The sequence below is a fragment of the Penicillium lagena genome (genome assembly GCF_028827675.1).
Source record: "Penicillium lagena strain IBT 129212 chromosome Unknown utg000002l_segment0_segment0, whole genome shotgun sequence".
In the NCBI taxonomy this organism is placed as follows: domain Eukaryota; kingdom Fungi; phylum Ascomycota; class Eurotiomycetes; order Eurotiales; family Aspergillaceae; genus Penicillium; species Penicillium lagena.
In genome coordinates, this window is record NW_026623223.1 from 1,745,600 (window position 1) to 1,760,538 (window position 14,939).

At 53.7% G+C, this 14,939-nt stretch overlaps 6 protein-coding genes across 6 annotated transcripts; 2 read left to right on the plus strand and 4 right to left on the minus strand.

The window, feature by feature from the left end:
- Window positions 1-542: 542 nt before the first annotated feature.
- Window positions 543-2,092, minus strand: N7510_003463 (fungal specific transcription factor domain-containing protein; the record flags this gene model as incomplete). Its single annotated transcript, XM_056975389.1, has 3 exons — window positions 543-1,378; window positions 1,440-1,732; window positions 1,785-2,092. 3 exons carry the CDS (start codon window positions 2,090-2,092, stop codon window positions 543-545), a joined length of 1,437 nt encoding a protein of 478 aa, XP_056835345.1.
- A 1,562-nt stretch (window positions 2,093-3,654) lies between these two features.
- On the minus strand, window positions 3,655-6,903 carry N7510_003464 (putative sister chromatid cohesion factor (Chl12); the record flags this gene model as incomplete). Its single annotated transcript, XM_056975390.1, has 3 exons — window positions 3,655-4,069; window positions 4,120-6,640; window positions 6,690-6,903. 3 exons carry the CDS (start codon window positions 6,901-6,903, stop codon window positions 3,655-3,657), a joined length of 3,150 nt encoding a protein of 1,049 aa, XP_056835346.1.
- Window positions 6,904-7,176: 273 nt separating this feature from the next.
- Window positions 7,177-8,340, minus strand: N7510_003465 (electron transfer flavoprotein subunit alpha/FixB family protein; the record flags this gene model as incomplete). Its single annotated transcript, XM_056975391.1, has 3 exons — window positions 7,177-7,754; window positions 7,810-7,978; window positions 8,035-8,340. 3 exons carry the CDS (start codon window positions 8,338-8,340, stop codon window positions 7,177-7,179), a joined length of 1,053 nt encoding a protein of 350 aa, XP_056835347.1.
- Window positions 8,341-8,669: 329 nt separating this feature from the next.
- On the minus strand, window positions 8,670-9,910 carry N7510_003466 (uncharacterized protein; the record flags this gene model as incomplete). Its single annotated transcript, XM_056975392.1, has 2 exons — window positions 8,670-9,794; window positions 9,842-9,910. 2 exons carry the CDS (start codon window positions 9,908-9,910, stop codon window positions 8,670-8,672), a joined length of 1,194 nt encoding a protein of 397 aa, XP_056835348.1.
- A 203-nt stretch (window positions 9,911-10,113) lies between these two features.
- On the plus strand, window positions 10,114-10,701 carry N7510_003467 (guanylate kinase; the record flags this gene model as incomplete). Its single annotated transcript, XM_056975393.1, has 1 exon — window positions 10,114-10,701. The coding sequence occupies one exon, from the start codon at window positions 10,114-10,116 to the stop codon at window positions 10,699-10,701; it is 588 nt and encodes a 195-aa protein (XP_056835349.1).
- Window positions 10,702-13,398: 2,697 nt separating this feature from the next.
- Window positions 13,399-14,648, plus strand: sun1 (SUN family protein UTH1; the record flags this gene model as incomplete). The annotated part of the gene is made up of 2 exons (XM_056975394.1): window positions 13,399-13,974; window positions 14,037-14,648. The coding sequence occupies 2 exons, from the start codon at window positions 13,399-13,401 to the stop codon at window positions 14,646-14,648; spliced, it is 1,188 nt and encodes a 395-aa protein (XP_056835350.1).
- Between the last annotated feature and the right edge of the window lie 291 nt (window positions 14,649-14,939).

Below are 14,939 nucleotides of genomic sequence, written 5' to 3' on the forward strand. Positions count from 1 at the left end.
ATATGGCGTCGATTTGCAGGTTGTGTTCTGGGCCTGAACATGGCAAAGGAGTGACGAGATGTAGGTGAGTGTATGGAGAAGCGGTAGTAGACCTAGCCCTGCGACGCGCATCATGACGATGAAATAAACCCTGAGCTGTGATTGCAAGCTGTAAGGGATAGAAGATGGTGTGAGATGGAAGAATACGTATCAAGATGCATCTCGCTCGTCTTAAATAATAACTATACTGCTAAGTAGGACTTCTACACCCCGAATCTCCACGGAAAGCCGGGGTTTATTGAAATTTCCGGATGACTCAGCCGGTGGCATTGTTTGACGGTTAGCTAGTGAACTAACTAAACGTGCCCTAACTAAACTACTACCACGAGGGAAAAAAAGAATCGTGGATTCACATTTCTCGAAGCCTCAGAACTCTCCAGCTCGTTAGCAGCACCTCCAGTCAGCAAACCTCAGTCAGAAATGTTCACAAATGAATTCATATCCACCGAGAAACCGTGAAGGATAGGTCAGGATGTCCATTGCTCCAATCTTGCTCGGCAGCATCACTGGTAGTCGAAGCCAGTGTTGGGCAAGCAAGTAACACCGGTCCCCTCTGCCTCTTCAAGATTCCCTTGGTCCATGCACAGAATATCTAAGGGGTCACCGCCCCAAAGCCAGCTCTCCTGATAATTATCGTCCAGCAGCGACTTATCGAGCTGCTCAAACAGCCATTCTGCAGCATCTTCCCTGGCTCCGGTATTACTCTCTTGGCCATCAACAGAGCTAAATGCTGGCCAGTCTTTTCCCGGTGGAAACCCGTCGCCGCTATAACCACCATTCCTTGCCGCCTCGAGGACTTTACTCCACTTCTCGATGCGGGCCTTCTTGACCCTGAGAGTCTTCACGATCAGGTCCAAAAGGTCGTTCTCCCATTCTCGCCCATGAGCAGCGCCGATCTCCACCTTGGCAGCCTCGAACCGTGCCGCAAAGGACTCTAGAGCATTAAGCACCAAGGTTTTGGTTGTCTCGGCGTCAATATTCCTGGTTTCAGGTTGAGCAGTGTCTGCGGATATGTTAGAGGAAATAGAGCTGGCACAGTTGGGCTGAGTATTGACGAGCAACGATAACCGCGCCTGGCGGGCAAGCATAGTGATGGCATAGATAAGATGGCCGTAACCAGGCTGCGGCATATGGAAGTAGTAGCAAACGGGTATAGCGAGCCAATTAGTGACCCAGGACTTGAGGACAGAGGTGGCAGCATGATAGCGATCGAATGCCTCCGCATGCAAAAGCGATAGCGGGACGGAGGCGGGGGTTGAAACACTTGACGGCCTGATATCGCTTAGCAGCGGAGCGAAGAGCCGTAGCCGTGCAGTGTTGTAGTGGCTCAACAGTAAGTCTTGCAGTTTGTGTCAGCGACGACTCCGCATGGATTGGGTTGCGAAACTGGAGGATCTCACAGTTGGCTTTGAGCTTCTTGGGCAGTGAGTTCTCGAGACTATCCAATTCTGCCTGAAAAGCAGAGAGATGCCCAGCGACTGTTGTCTCTGGTAAAGCTACTCCAATCAATTCAACGAAGAACTGGTCTCGGTGGTTGAACTGAAAGATCCTCTCGGTGAGGTGCTGGATGCGAACTAGCTGTACAAGGAGTTCATCTGTCTCATATTCCGCAGCGTCTTTCAATTCGTTTAGACACTGGTCATGATGCTTCGTGTATCTTGGTGACTCTAATTTGTTGAAAGAGAGAGCAGCGCTGTGGAGTTGTCATTAGCTTTTACGTTCTGTGCAATGACGGGCCTACCCACTTTGAGCCCATGTACCAGGCACCGACCAAGACCCTTCTCTCTTCATTCGTCATCGCTCTTGGCTCTTCGGGATCCATTGTCAAATACGGAGCCGTTTCGCGCGGCTTGGTACGCCTGTCCAGGCCCATATCTCCAGTCATGCTGATTGCCAGATGCGTGAGGTTGTTGAATTGTCCATGGGCTAGACAATAGTAATGGTAGTAGCCCAAAAAGACAACAATTCCTTGGAGGAGGTCTAGAGAGCGTTCGGACCTCATGATCACGGCATCAGAAATATGCTGCATTACCGCACGACTTTGGCCCCACATTGACCGTCGACATTGGATAGAAGCTACCATTCTGATCACCTTTGCAAGGAAAGGTCGACTTTGTTGAAGTTGTGCTATATTCACACCAGGTGGAACGACGACAAATGGAAACTGGGAGCGAAGCTGATTATGGTATATCGATAATAGAGTTTCATCTGACTCAACCGGGCTGAAATCCTCTTTACTGACTTCCGGCTGGCAGGTGCATGTTGGGCGTGCAAATGTGTTGAAACCAGGCAGTGAAACATTCGCGGAAGTTTCGTCTTGAGGTTGCGCAGGTATTTCGAAGGTGGCCGTTGATGATGGCTGTCCAGTTCGTTCAGGCAGCACTTCCGGAGATATGGAGGTCTTCTCTCGCTGGCTCAAAGATTCTATGAGATCGCTCAGCCTCTCTTCTAACCGGGCAATCTGGCTTCAAAGCCGTTTCCGTTAGTCCATGCCAAGAAATACAGGACAAAAAAGCCGCTACTCACGGCCCCTTATGTTGCCTTCTTTTTCTTGGCTTACGCTCCCTTGGCGTACAACTCCTCTCCAAGCTCTGGCACCTGAAGGTAGTTAGCATCTATTAGCGGCTTTTCGTGGGGAGTAGACCCCGTGGAGAACGAGCTGACCTGTCACATCTGGCTCCAGGTGTATGGTTAGAGCGCAGGCATCTGGCCTTTGCCCTTGCGCAGGAACCACATGCCGCCCCCCAGCCAGCGCTTCGAGTAACAGATGCGGGCCCTTCCATGACAACTTTCAGGAAAGCAGGCAAGTCAACGACGCCGAGGGCATGTTCAGTAGTGAGTTGCAGTGAAAGTTATGGACCGGGTTATAAGCGATGCCCTCAGACAACCCAGCCTACTTCCTCGAAATCAGAAAGATCAAATTCACGATAATCGAAGCTTGACTGTCTCTTCAAAATGGTCACTTGGACTGCGTATGGCTACTGCGGCCGAGCCTGCATCCATTGGCTGACTAACGGACGACTCATCACGTTACCAAAACAGACGTCTAGCCCGCCAAGAAGCGATGGTATACCTGATAGACCCTCTAGGTATTTCGAGTGACCTCGGTTTCCTTACGGACTGAGAGTTCTATACTAGAAATGACCTCTGCTTCTCCCACTCCCGCCACATTAGTCAAATCCTGAGAAATGCGGGGCCAGAAGGTACATTTTGATTGGGCAGTAAAAAACAGCTGAGCTCTTCCGGACAATTCGATAAACTCCGAATTTTCCGACGACGCCGGGATGTGTCAGAAAGACGACAGAAGCCAGAGAAGGAGCGAGGTCACGAAGTAAAGGAAATGAACGAGGTGAATTGTATGAACTAAGTGATCTCCCAAACAGGGAAAGGCCTGTCACCTCAGGCATCCGCCTCATCAGTAACTCTCTTGCGCAGTTCGAGGAATTACCATTAGCTATGCGATGCTAAAGTGAGATGAAGCTGTGGTCCGTTCTGGACAGCTCTAAAATCTAACGATCATGGGTCGGTAATGAGTATGCCAATTGCTAATCCGAATCTACAAAAAAACGCTCACGCAACAACCCAAAAAAAGAAAATGTACTATCATCCACTCCATCACAGACCAGCCAACAGCTCCCCTAACGAAATAGGCTTCCTGACTGCATTGGAGAAGCCCTCATGAAACGTAACCCAGACCTTCCTACCAGCCTTGGACGATTCGTCCACTGCGGAGTTCACATTCGATTCGCCCGTCTCCGAGGCCGGCTCCTGAATGACCCTTCCAAAGAAATCGCGCTTGACAGCGGCTTCCTTGATGGCTTTCTGTACAGCGTCGCTCGGTCCAGGGGCTTGTTTCAGGCCCCCGGACACGGCGCCCGCTTTATTCAGGCTCAAGTGGTCGGATTGTTTGCGCATTGTTTCCTTGCGATACTCCTGGTCCAGGACTTGGCGGACGGCATAGCGGACGGGAGCTGCGGATGCCATGGAGCTGCCTTTGGTTTTGGAGAAGGAGACCAGAGAGTCAATTGGACTGTGTCTTGTTAGCGCTGATATTATCTGCAGGGGGTAAATAATACTTACGGCTCCATTCTGTAGGCCCATCCACCGTGACTACCGCCGTCATGCTCCACTCGCACTTTCTCAAAGGTTACTCCCAGCCCAGCCATGACTCGCACGGCAGACTGCACCAGCGCGCGTTCACTTTCCTTCCGGACGCTGGCCACGCTACGCTGATCGCCGCCACCACGAACAATCACCGGTTTGACGTCGGGAGAGAGCATGCGCATGACATGTGGAACCAAGTCCGTGATCACGTTCTCCGGTGAACGGAACATTCGCAGCAAGGGCGCGGGGAAGGAAGAATGGAACCCGTTTAAGATTTGGAGATTCTGCTTTTGCGCTTCGAACGCGGCGTAGTCTGCCTTTGGCCCGGAGAAAGGGTGATCTTCTTCAGCGTCAGCTTCATCCGGGTTTTGACCTGTCGCTTCGGTCTTCCCAGCGGCGGATGCAAAGAGGTGGTGAAATGCAACGACCGACTGGCTCAGATACGGACCGAGCTCCCATTCATGAGACGAGTAGACCTTTGAGGAAATCGAGTCGTGGAAATGCAGCCAATCGTAAGCGGCGTTTGGTTTGGAGAGAAAAGTATCGTCCTGGTAGTCCTGCACGGGATATGCAGCAAAACATTCCGAGACGCATCGGTCATGGTCGCCACTGGCTTCCACCATCTCCCGCAGTCGGTTGATAGCGTGTCGTTTGCGCAAATCCGCCACACCGACAGGAGTTCGAGAGTTGGGCCCGTCGTGTCGGTCCTGGAATGAAGTCGTGCCCACGGGGTCATCGGAGAAGCCGGCTCCTTCGGTGAATACACGGTTGACAATCTCGCGGACGCCGCCGCGACTCACTCCCTTGAAGAACGAGCTGCCTTCGGTCGAGGCACTGAGTACTCGTTGCTCCAGCCAGCCTCGGGTCAATTTGGGGGTTGCTAATTCGTGGCGGAGTTTATGTGCCACCCATTCGGCAGCAACAAGTACGCTGCGAATATCACCCTCAGCCGAACCGGTGCTCTTTGAGCCACGCTGTCTCCTGGCTGCCAGACCCCAAGACGCCTCACAGAGTCTTCGAGCGCCGTCGCTGTCACAGGGGATTCCTTCTCTGGTGAAGATCGTCTTCACTCGCTGAACAACGTTCTCCAGCGGCGCGTGGCGAACATGGATCATCTCTGCGACAGAAGCAGCCCGCAGAGGTCGAAGGCTAGTGTGGTAGAGATCATTGCAGATCAGAATCAGCGGCCGCAGAAAGCGGAAGGTGTCCCCCTTGCGCTTCTTATTGGTTTTCCCATTTTGTTCTGCGGAGCGCGCCGAGTTGCGTTGGTCAAGCAGAACAAGATCGATCAATGCCTTCATGAAACCACCCTCGCCGCTACTGCCAGATCCGCCTACAACGCCATCAACCTCGTCCACCACAACGCAGACGGGTTTCCCGGCGCGGCGGATCTTCTTCTCGCCCACTTCGACGTTCATGCCCTTGACGTTCTCCGTACCCAGCGCATCATGAATCCGGCCCTTGACCACATCCTTGCTGCGGTCATCGCTGGCATTGATCTCGAGCACTTCATAGCCAGCCTGTTTGGCGCATACATGGGCCAGGGTCGTCTTGCCCAAACCCGGAGGTCCACTCAACAGCAGAACTTTCCGGTGTATACGCTCCTCTTCCTCGTCCCCTTGAGTATGTTTCTTCGCGCGAGCCTGAGCCTTGGCCAGACCAGGGAAGACAATGGGGTCCCATCCCTTCAGCCAGCGTAAAACGGCTCGATGAGTCCGCTCATCGCCTATCAGGTCGGTGAACTTGCGCGCGCGGTACTTTTCTGTCCACATGGCATGATCCTTCTTGCTTTGTTTGGGGTTTTCGATGGACTGCTGGACTGGCGCTGGGGGAGTCGTATCTGACGGCTTCTTCGTAGTTTTCGCCACGTCATCCAGCAATTTATGAATTTCAATACCGTAGTAGGCCGTCTTAGCTCGCCCCGGAGCCGTCTCGGATCGGCTGGCAATAATCTGCTCATAGGAAACCGGGGCCTGGGTCCTCCGCGTGGACACGCTGTGCGTTTTGCCGGCACATGTTTTAATCTGGAACTTCTGCGGTGCCGCCGATTTTCTCGCGGGTAGCGGATTTAAGAGCGATGGTGTGGGTGTAGGCGTGGGTGTAGACGCATTTGTTGAATCTGGTGCTTCCGATATGATAGGTGCAGGCCCCGACTCGAGCACATATTCCTGCAGCTCAAACTGGCTCTTGAACTGCTCATCCCTCAAACTAGGAGGGATATCATCATCATCCTCGTCGTCATCATCACCATCGGCCAAAAACCCTCCCAAGATGCGCGGCCGTTTCTGTTGCTCCGTCGACTGCGCGCCATCTTCCACATCATCATCGGACGCTTTCCTCTTCTGCGACTCGGTACCGGCCGCGCGAGGTGAAGAAATAAACGGCATCCTCGCGACAGGAGGGGACGACTGCAACCACGGTCTTCTATTATGAATCTGTCTCGGCGTAGACGTGGATGTGGCCGCGGACAGCTTCGTCGGCGTATCTGAATGAATCCCTGTCAATTCCGTGGATTTAATTAACATACACCACCAGGAACTACAAACCAGGTCTTATATCGTCGTCACTGCGGAACACATCGGCCAGGTCCCACGCTCGGTGCTGGATTACGTCGCGTTTGTGCTCCAGGCGCTGCAGATTCAGGGCCTCGAGGTCGTCAGCGAAGGACTCGGAGGGTGGATCCGGTGCGATATCGTCCTGGGAGTGTAGATGCAGTGCCGGATCGAACGATGAGAGAAACGAGGGTGACGAGGGAATCATTGAGCAGTTAGTTGGTTGGGTTCGGTGTCCCCGCGGAGCTGCAGAGACGCGCCTGGACGCGTTGGCACTAGACCCGATTGGGCAGGGGTAGTATAGATCAGTCCACGCAGTATAGGAAATAATTATTATCGAACGACGTTATCAAATGGTTTAGTCTGTAGAGAATTGATTGAATTGATTGTATGGTGAAATTGGACCAGCCCTCTAATCGGTGGTATACTGTACTGGAAGATGTTGGACAAACAAGAACAAAAGAAAGAAGAAGAAATCAGGCTATGCGTTTTTCAGCTTCTCCGTCAGCTCAGGCACCTTCTCAAACAGATCCCCCACTAGCCCGACATCCGCGACATTGAAAATCGGCGCATCAGGATCCTTGTTAATCGCAGCGATCACTTTGCTGTCCTTCATACCGGCCAAGTGCTGAATGGCGCCCGAGATACCCGCACACAGGTAAAGCTGCGGCGCCACGTTCTTACCGGTCTGACCGACCTGGAGACTGTTATCGGCGAAGCCACTGTCCACCGCAGCGCGCGAGGCACCAATCGCGGCGCCGAGCGAGTCCGCCAGCGGAAGCATGATGCGCTCGAACTCCTCCTTGGACTTGAGGCCACGACCGCCCGAGACAACGCGGGAGGCGGTTGTCAGGTCGGGCCGCTCGGACTTGGCCAGCTCCTCGGACACCCACTCCGTCTGCGCGGGGGCGTTGGGGTCGGCGCCGTCGATGATCTCGGCGGAGCCGCCCTCCATCTCGACGCCTTGGAAGGCGGTGCCACGCACGGTGAGCACTTTGATGTTGTCGCTGGATTGCACGGTGAGGATGGCGTTGCCAGCGTAGATGGGGCGGACGAAGGCTGGATTGATGGTCAGCATGTCGTGTCGTAGAAACAGAATAGGTGGGCTACGTACTGTCCTCGCTCTCAATCCCGGTAATGTCAGAGATCTGCTGCACATCCAACAGAGCAGCCACGCGGGGCAGAAGACTCTTGCCGAAGGCCGAGTGGCCCGCAACGATGTGCGTGTATTCGCCCTTCTTGATATTCTCGACCAGCAGAGGAGCATAGTTCTCCGGGAGGCCCTGGAAGCACGCAACAATCAGCAACAGATACCAATCCAGCCCAGAAAGATACAAACCTTCTCATAGGCATCATTCTCCACCGCTACCACCTTCTCCAAACCCTTGATCTTCGCCGCCTCGGCAGCCGAAGTGCCCTTCACTCCAGTACCAGCCAGGAAAGCCGTTACCGAACCACCCAGCTTCTGTGCGGCCGCAATTGCGGATAGGGACGAGTTCTGCAGCTTGCCATCGCGCTGCTCGAGGACGGCGAGGGTCGAGAGAAGCCGGGCCAGCGCCGAGGAAGCGGGCGCTCGCAGGGCGCGGGTGGGATAGAGTTGAGGGCGGGCTGCCCGCAGGATGGAGTGTCTGGCAATGGGAATCATGGCGACGGGATGTGGGACGTGGTGACTCCGTCTGCCGGGGAGAGGTGAAGGAAGTGGGAGAGAGTTGGAGGTTCGGCGATTCACGGTGAAGCGGGTGGTTATCGTCGGGGTGCCAAGACTAGCGCCGACCTCGGTTAATCAGCAATCAGAGATCTAGATATTCATGGTTCTCAGGGAAGAGTTACATCGCCTCTGTACTGAAGGGAGATCAAGTCTAGAAGAATAGATTGTACGAGAATATGTACCAGACACACAGAAAGAAAACACATTTTGTACGCCACCCAGAAAAAAAGCCCTGAACATGATGCAGATAGTAAAACATTATGGACCTAGGTCGACTTTCTCTTCTGTTTGCCAGCTGCCTTGGGTGCTGCGACCACCGTATCGCCATCTTCCAGCGCCTTGGCCTTGAGCTGCTGGAGCTTCTGTTTCCGCGAGGATGCCTTCTCCTCATCATCATCGTCGTCGTCGGCCGGCTTGGACTTCTTTGCTTTCTTCTCCTCGGGCTTCTGGTCTGCAATCGACTTGCGCTTCTTGGAGTTCTTAGCGCCTTCGATAGCCGGAACACCTTGCCCCTCCTCCACCACATCGGCATCCTCCACCCACAACTCGCTGGCCAGCCAGATCGGCATGGCCATGGTGTTGGCGCCCTTAATGTGCAGAGCCTTGATGTTCCTCCAGCCCTTCGTGACAAACTTCTCCGTCAGACCCTTGACCACGGCGGCGACATTCTCAGACAGTTGATCGGCGGTGAACTTGGACGATCCAACCCGGATAGCCGCTGTGGTGGCCGGCGCAAGGTGCACAGCCGCACAGTTGAGGGTGCGCTCAATCTCCTTGGCCACGATCAACGGCGCTGCAAACGCCGCGCTCCGCTCTTCCTTGGCAGGCTTCTTCTTCGGATCCTTCTTCACCCGCTTACCGTCCACCTTCTCAATCTCGGCAATGCGAATGGGAATCGGCCGCTTGCTGGACTTGTAGAAGATCTTGCCGAGCGTAGGCACCAGGCGCGTGATGATCCGGTCGTCGGCCAGGAAAACATCATGCTCCGAGAACAATTGGCGCCGGCTTTCGAAGCTCTGGTAGCGCGCCTTGAGTTTCGAGAACCCGATGACTTTGTCGATGCGGGATGAGAGTTCTTGCGGGAAGATCGGGTCGGCGATGATGTCCTTGACGCCGCGCTGGGGGTCGGCGGTGATCACGCAGATGCTGAGCGAGGGCGAGGAGTTGAGGGAGTGCGGGATAGCAATCTTGCCGGGCTTCAGGCGGTTCTTGTCCACCACGTGCTTCTTGGTGGTGAGGATCAGCCAGACAGCTTCGTTGGAGATCGAGCTGTCCTCGGCGTCGGAGTCGTCGTCATTGTCGCCAATCAGAGTTTTCTTGGTTGCGGACTTTTCCTTCTCCTCCTGGTTGGACTTGATGTGTCGCAGCAGTGCAGATGAAGCTCGGGCGACCTGCAACTGTCAGTAACTGGCGAAATTTTTCGGGGGGAATTACAAACCTGAGGATTATCAAGCTGGTAGGGTGAGCCCGAGGCCACCTTGGAGGTGAGTGCAGTCGAAGACACCATTGTAGCGACAGACTCGACTGGTGGTTTTTTTTTTTTTGGTTCGCTACGATCGCAATTGGAGATGGAAAAAAATCTCGGAAGGCGGTGGCAGTTTGCCCGATGTTCGTGCCTGAGGCAACAATTCGCAGTGATACTAACCCAACTATGACTGACGCGCTGGTACTTTCAATCAACCCTGAAACTTGGCCTTCACCGTAATAATAATGACTCCAGCACCACCACCAGACCGCAGGTCCATTGTGGTATCCGGACCATCAGGCGTTGGGAAGGGAACATTAATCCAAAAACTATTCGACGCGTACCCCGACACCTTTGCACTAAGTGTCTCCCACACAACGCGCCAGCCTCGTACCGGCGAGCGCGAAGGTATAGACTACTTCTATATCTCTACGACTGAATTCTCAACTCTCATCTCCCAAGACTCATTTGTGGAACATGCATATTTCAGCGACAATCACTACGGCACCAGCAAGCAGACAATTGCCGACCAGATGGTGAAGGGGTTAGTTGTTGTCCTAGATATTGAGATGGACGGTGTCAGGCAGATACAAGAGAATTGCGCTCTTGATGCGCGATACGTCTTTGTCCAACCGCCCAGTGTAGAGGCTCTTGAGGCGCGCCTGAGGAGTCGCGGGACGGAGAATGAAGAACAGATTCAGAGAAGATTGGCGCAGGCTAGGGTTGAGATGGAGTTTGCGGAACAGGGTGTGCATGATAGAATCATCGTTAATGATGATCTTGAGAGGGCGTATCAGGAGCTGGAGGAGTTTGTATATCGGCCCACGTCGTAAGACAGAGTGATGTGGGTGTTTGCCCGGGGGGGGGGGGGGGGTTTGTTTCTTGCTGGCATAACCCACATCGAAATCAATGAGGATAATCATTTACAAGATGATTATGAAATGAAACGATATATTTTGGCACGGTGTGTTCTCATTTCGTCTACTTTAAAGTCGATATGCTGACTTAGGGCGACGGATCTGTCAAATATATATCTTTCATCACCTCCCAATTGATATCACATACCGTGGATATAGTCCTCACAAAAACCATTCTGGTTACCATGACATGAGCCGCACATCTATACAGCATCACAATACCCGGAATATAACCAATTACCAACTGTTTCAAAATGTGTTGAGATGGATGCTCAGATGTCTCACTTGTCCGCGTCAGACTGAGTCCAGAGCCAAGCCCCAAGACATCGGAACATCGTATACACTAGGTCACTGTATTTTTGCTCTCTTAGAACGCCTAAAAATAAACTGCACAGCCGCTCTATTCTACCAAGTTCTACCCTCGACTAAAGTACGCAGAGCAGTGAGACCTGACTACTATTTATAGTTAGTTGACAGGGCCTAATGGGACCAGGGTCGTAGATCTTCACAGCTTTGCCTGGATCCGAGCAGACCCCACATACATACATGCAGTGCAGTCAGTGCATGGCTTCCGCTTCCCCCGGTAGTGTACGTATACAGCCTCAGCCGACAGCTTGGGTTTATGTTCAAAATATTGTTATGTACCAGTGCGTTCCAGGTGTAGGAATGTTAGCCGACCTAAGGCAAACATATATATTATTAAGTTTCTACTGGGTCTGTAACAAGGAAATTCCTGTCTCAGAGCCCCACTAGGTCAGGTCACTCCTCGTCGAAAGGCATGTATAGGGAAGGGCAGAAATGACATCTAGAGCAAACAAATGCAATACCACGTGATCTGTGTTGAATGCCTGGCCATTTAGGTGTCAACTCCACAACACTGCATGTCGTCTCCAAAATCATCAACTTGAAACAATAATGATAGTTCAGTAGTTCGTTCGATTTCAAGACGAACGGTTCGGTATAGTTCATCTCGGCTAAAGGCACGTGCCACACTGTTCCTTATTGGTAGATGTCGTCATCTGGGGCTAACTGAATGCCATACGGGATGTAGTGTAGTCGGAGCTTGATCAAATTTTACGATTGTTATCGGTCTAGACTCAGGGGTAGAAACCGAGGGAGTGATATCTCACTATGTACGGCTGTCCTCCCGAATCCAGACCTACTTGGCTCTTGGCTCTTGGCTCTTGGCTAGCATGGCGTGCAAAGTCTCCACGATAGGCGGCCGCAATCTACACAGTAGTGATGGATGTACAGTAGAGGGGTTGTTTTCTCACGTCGATTTAAATACTATGTACCTATGTATTGCGATCAGCCCAATTATTAGCATTGATGGACAGCCAACATTATATTGTCCACGTCCACGGAGGCGTCTGCCAAGAAGGCCATTGTGGATGACGGATCGACGAGACCGCCCAGGCTAGCCTGTATGATCCTTCCCACATGGGGACCACTATTGAAATGGGGATTGGCGGTATTAATCTCATCAATCAATAATACATACATACATACATCAGATAACTCTGAGCCCTCCGGTGCTGCGATACGTCACTATCACAGAGGATCATGGCCGCTCACCGGCGGCGCCCTACTGGAGTTGACCCGGCAGCCTGAGGGGTGCCAACTGACCTGAATGTTGAGCATAAACATGGCTCGACCGAGATGATGGGTCGACGCCACAACGCAGAAGATTGTTATCCCCTGCTGCCGGGAGTGTGTTCGTATTATTTACCTCAAGTAATACGGGAACCCTCGGGCCTTCAGGAATTTGGGGTGTCCAGGGTTACCCCTGGCATTCTCGCTGCTGATTGGTGTGCCTGGCGCAAACCTGCGTGGATCCCTGGAAACCCCCCGGGCACTAATTGGTTGGCCCCTGGGACAACGTCAAATTGGGTCAAAATGGGGCCCATGCCAAGCTTGGTGGAGGGAAACAAGGGCGAAAATTCAATGTCAGTGGGATGAAGCAAGAAAGAGAGGGTAGGGTGGAGGACAGGGCGAAGGAAGGAAGAAGGCGAAGGAACACGGCAAGATCGGTGGAGTCGAGAGACCAAAACGGAGGACGCACCCTTTTTTCGTGGCTTGCCATTCTGTGTTTGCCAGTCTCGTACAGCGTAACCCCTTTCGGTCATAGCCCGACTGACTGTCTTTCCTCTACGCTGTGCCTCCTTTCCCTCCTCTCCCTCCCTCTCTCCCCACACACACACACACTCCCCCAGCTATCCATCGCGTTTTCCCATCCGACCCAGAGAGATTTGTCTCTCGTCCACGCTCATTACCCGGAAAACTCGCGCCGCTCTCTCCACTTTCATACACTTTCGCTTCTTCTGCACAGACCATCTTTCAATCGTGCGACTGGTTTGCCATTGATGTATGTGCGATTATGATCATACTGGGAGGATCCTGGGGCGACTGGAACGATGCTTGGTCTTCTCTCGTGCGCGCGCAATACACTTGCAATGCGATGTGCGCGCCGAAGGGCATCAATCAGGACGCAGAGGATTGACCCAGGGACTGTTGACATGAACCGAGGGCTGACAAGAACCGTTCTTGATGTAGATCTACCGTTTCAAGTTCACGCAAGACTGTGACTTCGATCTCTTTTGACTTTCAGACGCCATGAAGTTCTCCAACTCTGTTGCACTCACCCTGGCCACCGCGGGCTCCCTGGTAGCCGCCCAGGGCCACCACCACCAGCACCGTCACCAGCACAAGCGCAACGCTGACGCCAACACCGTCGTGGTGCCCGGCCCCGTGGTGTACGACTTTGTCATTGCCGACGGCGACAACGTCGAGGCTGTTTCCCTGGAGAAGGCATGCGCTGGTCTGTTCGACAAAGAGTTCAAGTGGGCCGATGAGCCTGTCTGGGCCGCTTGCTCGACCAGCACCACTACTACCACCACCACCACTACCACGTCGACTCCCACCCTAACCCCAACTCCTGCTGTGCTCCAGGAGACCTCGGCGGAAATCACCCCGACGACCACGACCACGACCACCACCGTTCCCCCGGCTCCCACGGCGAACTCGGGTGCCACTGGCATTGACGCAGACTTCCCCGATGGCGAGATTGACTGCACCGACTTCCCCTCGAACTACGGTGCTGTTCCTCTCGACTACCTGGGCCTGGGTGGCTATTCCGGTATCCAATACGCTTCGTGGGAGGATGAGCTGATCAGCGATATCATCACTGCCGTGGCCGGCGAAGACTGCCATGAGGGTGGTATGTGCTCGTACGCTTGCCCCCTGGTTACCAGAAGTCGCAGTGGCCCGAGAAGCAGGGAAGCACTGGCCAGTCCGTCGGCGGTCTGCAGTGCTCGGGTGGCAAGCTGTACCTCACCAACAGCGCGCTGAGCAAGAAGCTTTGCATGCCGGGTGTCGGCGGTGTCTTTGTCCGCAACGAGATGAGCCAGCAGGCCGCCGTCTGCCGTACCGACTACCCCGGTACCGAGTCCGAGACCATCCCGCTGGCGGCCACCGTTGGGGGTACCCACCCGCTGACCTGCCCCGACGCCGCCAGCTACTACAAGTGGCAGAACTCGGACACCTCGGCCCAGTACTACGTCAACCCGGCCGGTATCTCGACCGAGTCTGGCTGCCAGTGGGGTGACGGCTCCTCGCCCATTGGCAACTGGGCCCCGATGAACCTGGGTGTTGGCCAGACCAGCTCCGGCAAGTGGCTGTCCATGTTCCAGAACACCCCGACCACCAACGTCCCGCTCAACTTTAAGGTCAAACTGGTCGGTGACGACCTGGGTGCCGAGTGCAAGTATGAGAACGGTCAATTCTACCAGAACGGCAGCCCCATCGACAACGGCTGCACCACCCAGGTCATGTCCGGTGACGCTACCTACGTTTTCTACGAGTAGATGCCTCCTGCATGATCGGGGTTGGGGGGCAAATTGCTCAGCAGAGTTTGATGAGCTTTGTTCTCCTTGGCTTGGCCACCCTTTGAAAGGAGGTCTGACCTCTGCGCTTCTGTCCATATCACGATTTGTTACTTGAAGGGTTGCTTTTGATTCCGTGTATCTTAATTTTTTTTTTCCGTGGGGGTTTCATTTCTTGTTTGACATGTAAAGCATGGGAGAGGAGAAATCCAGCACACCTTGTTGACCATGATCGAACCTTCTTTTCTTTCTCTTCGGAACGCCTCCTGCCAC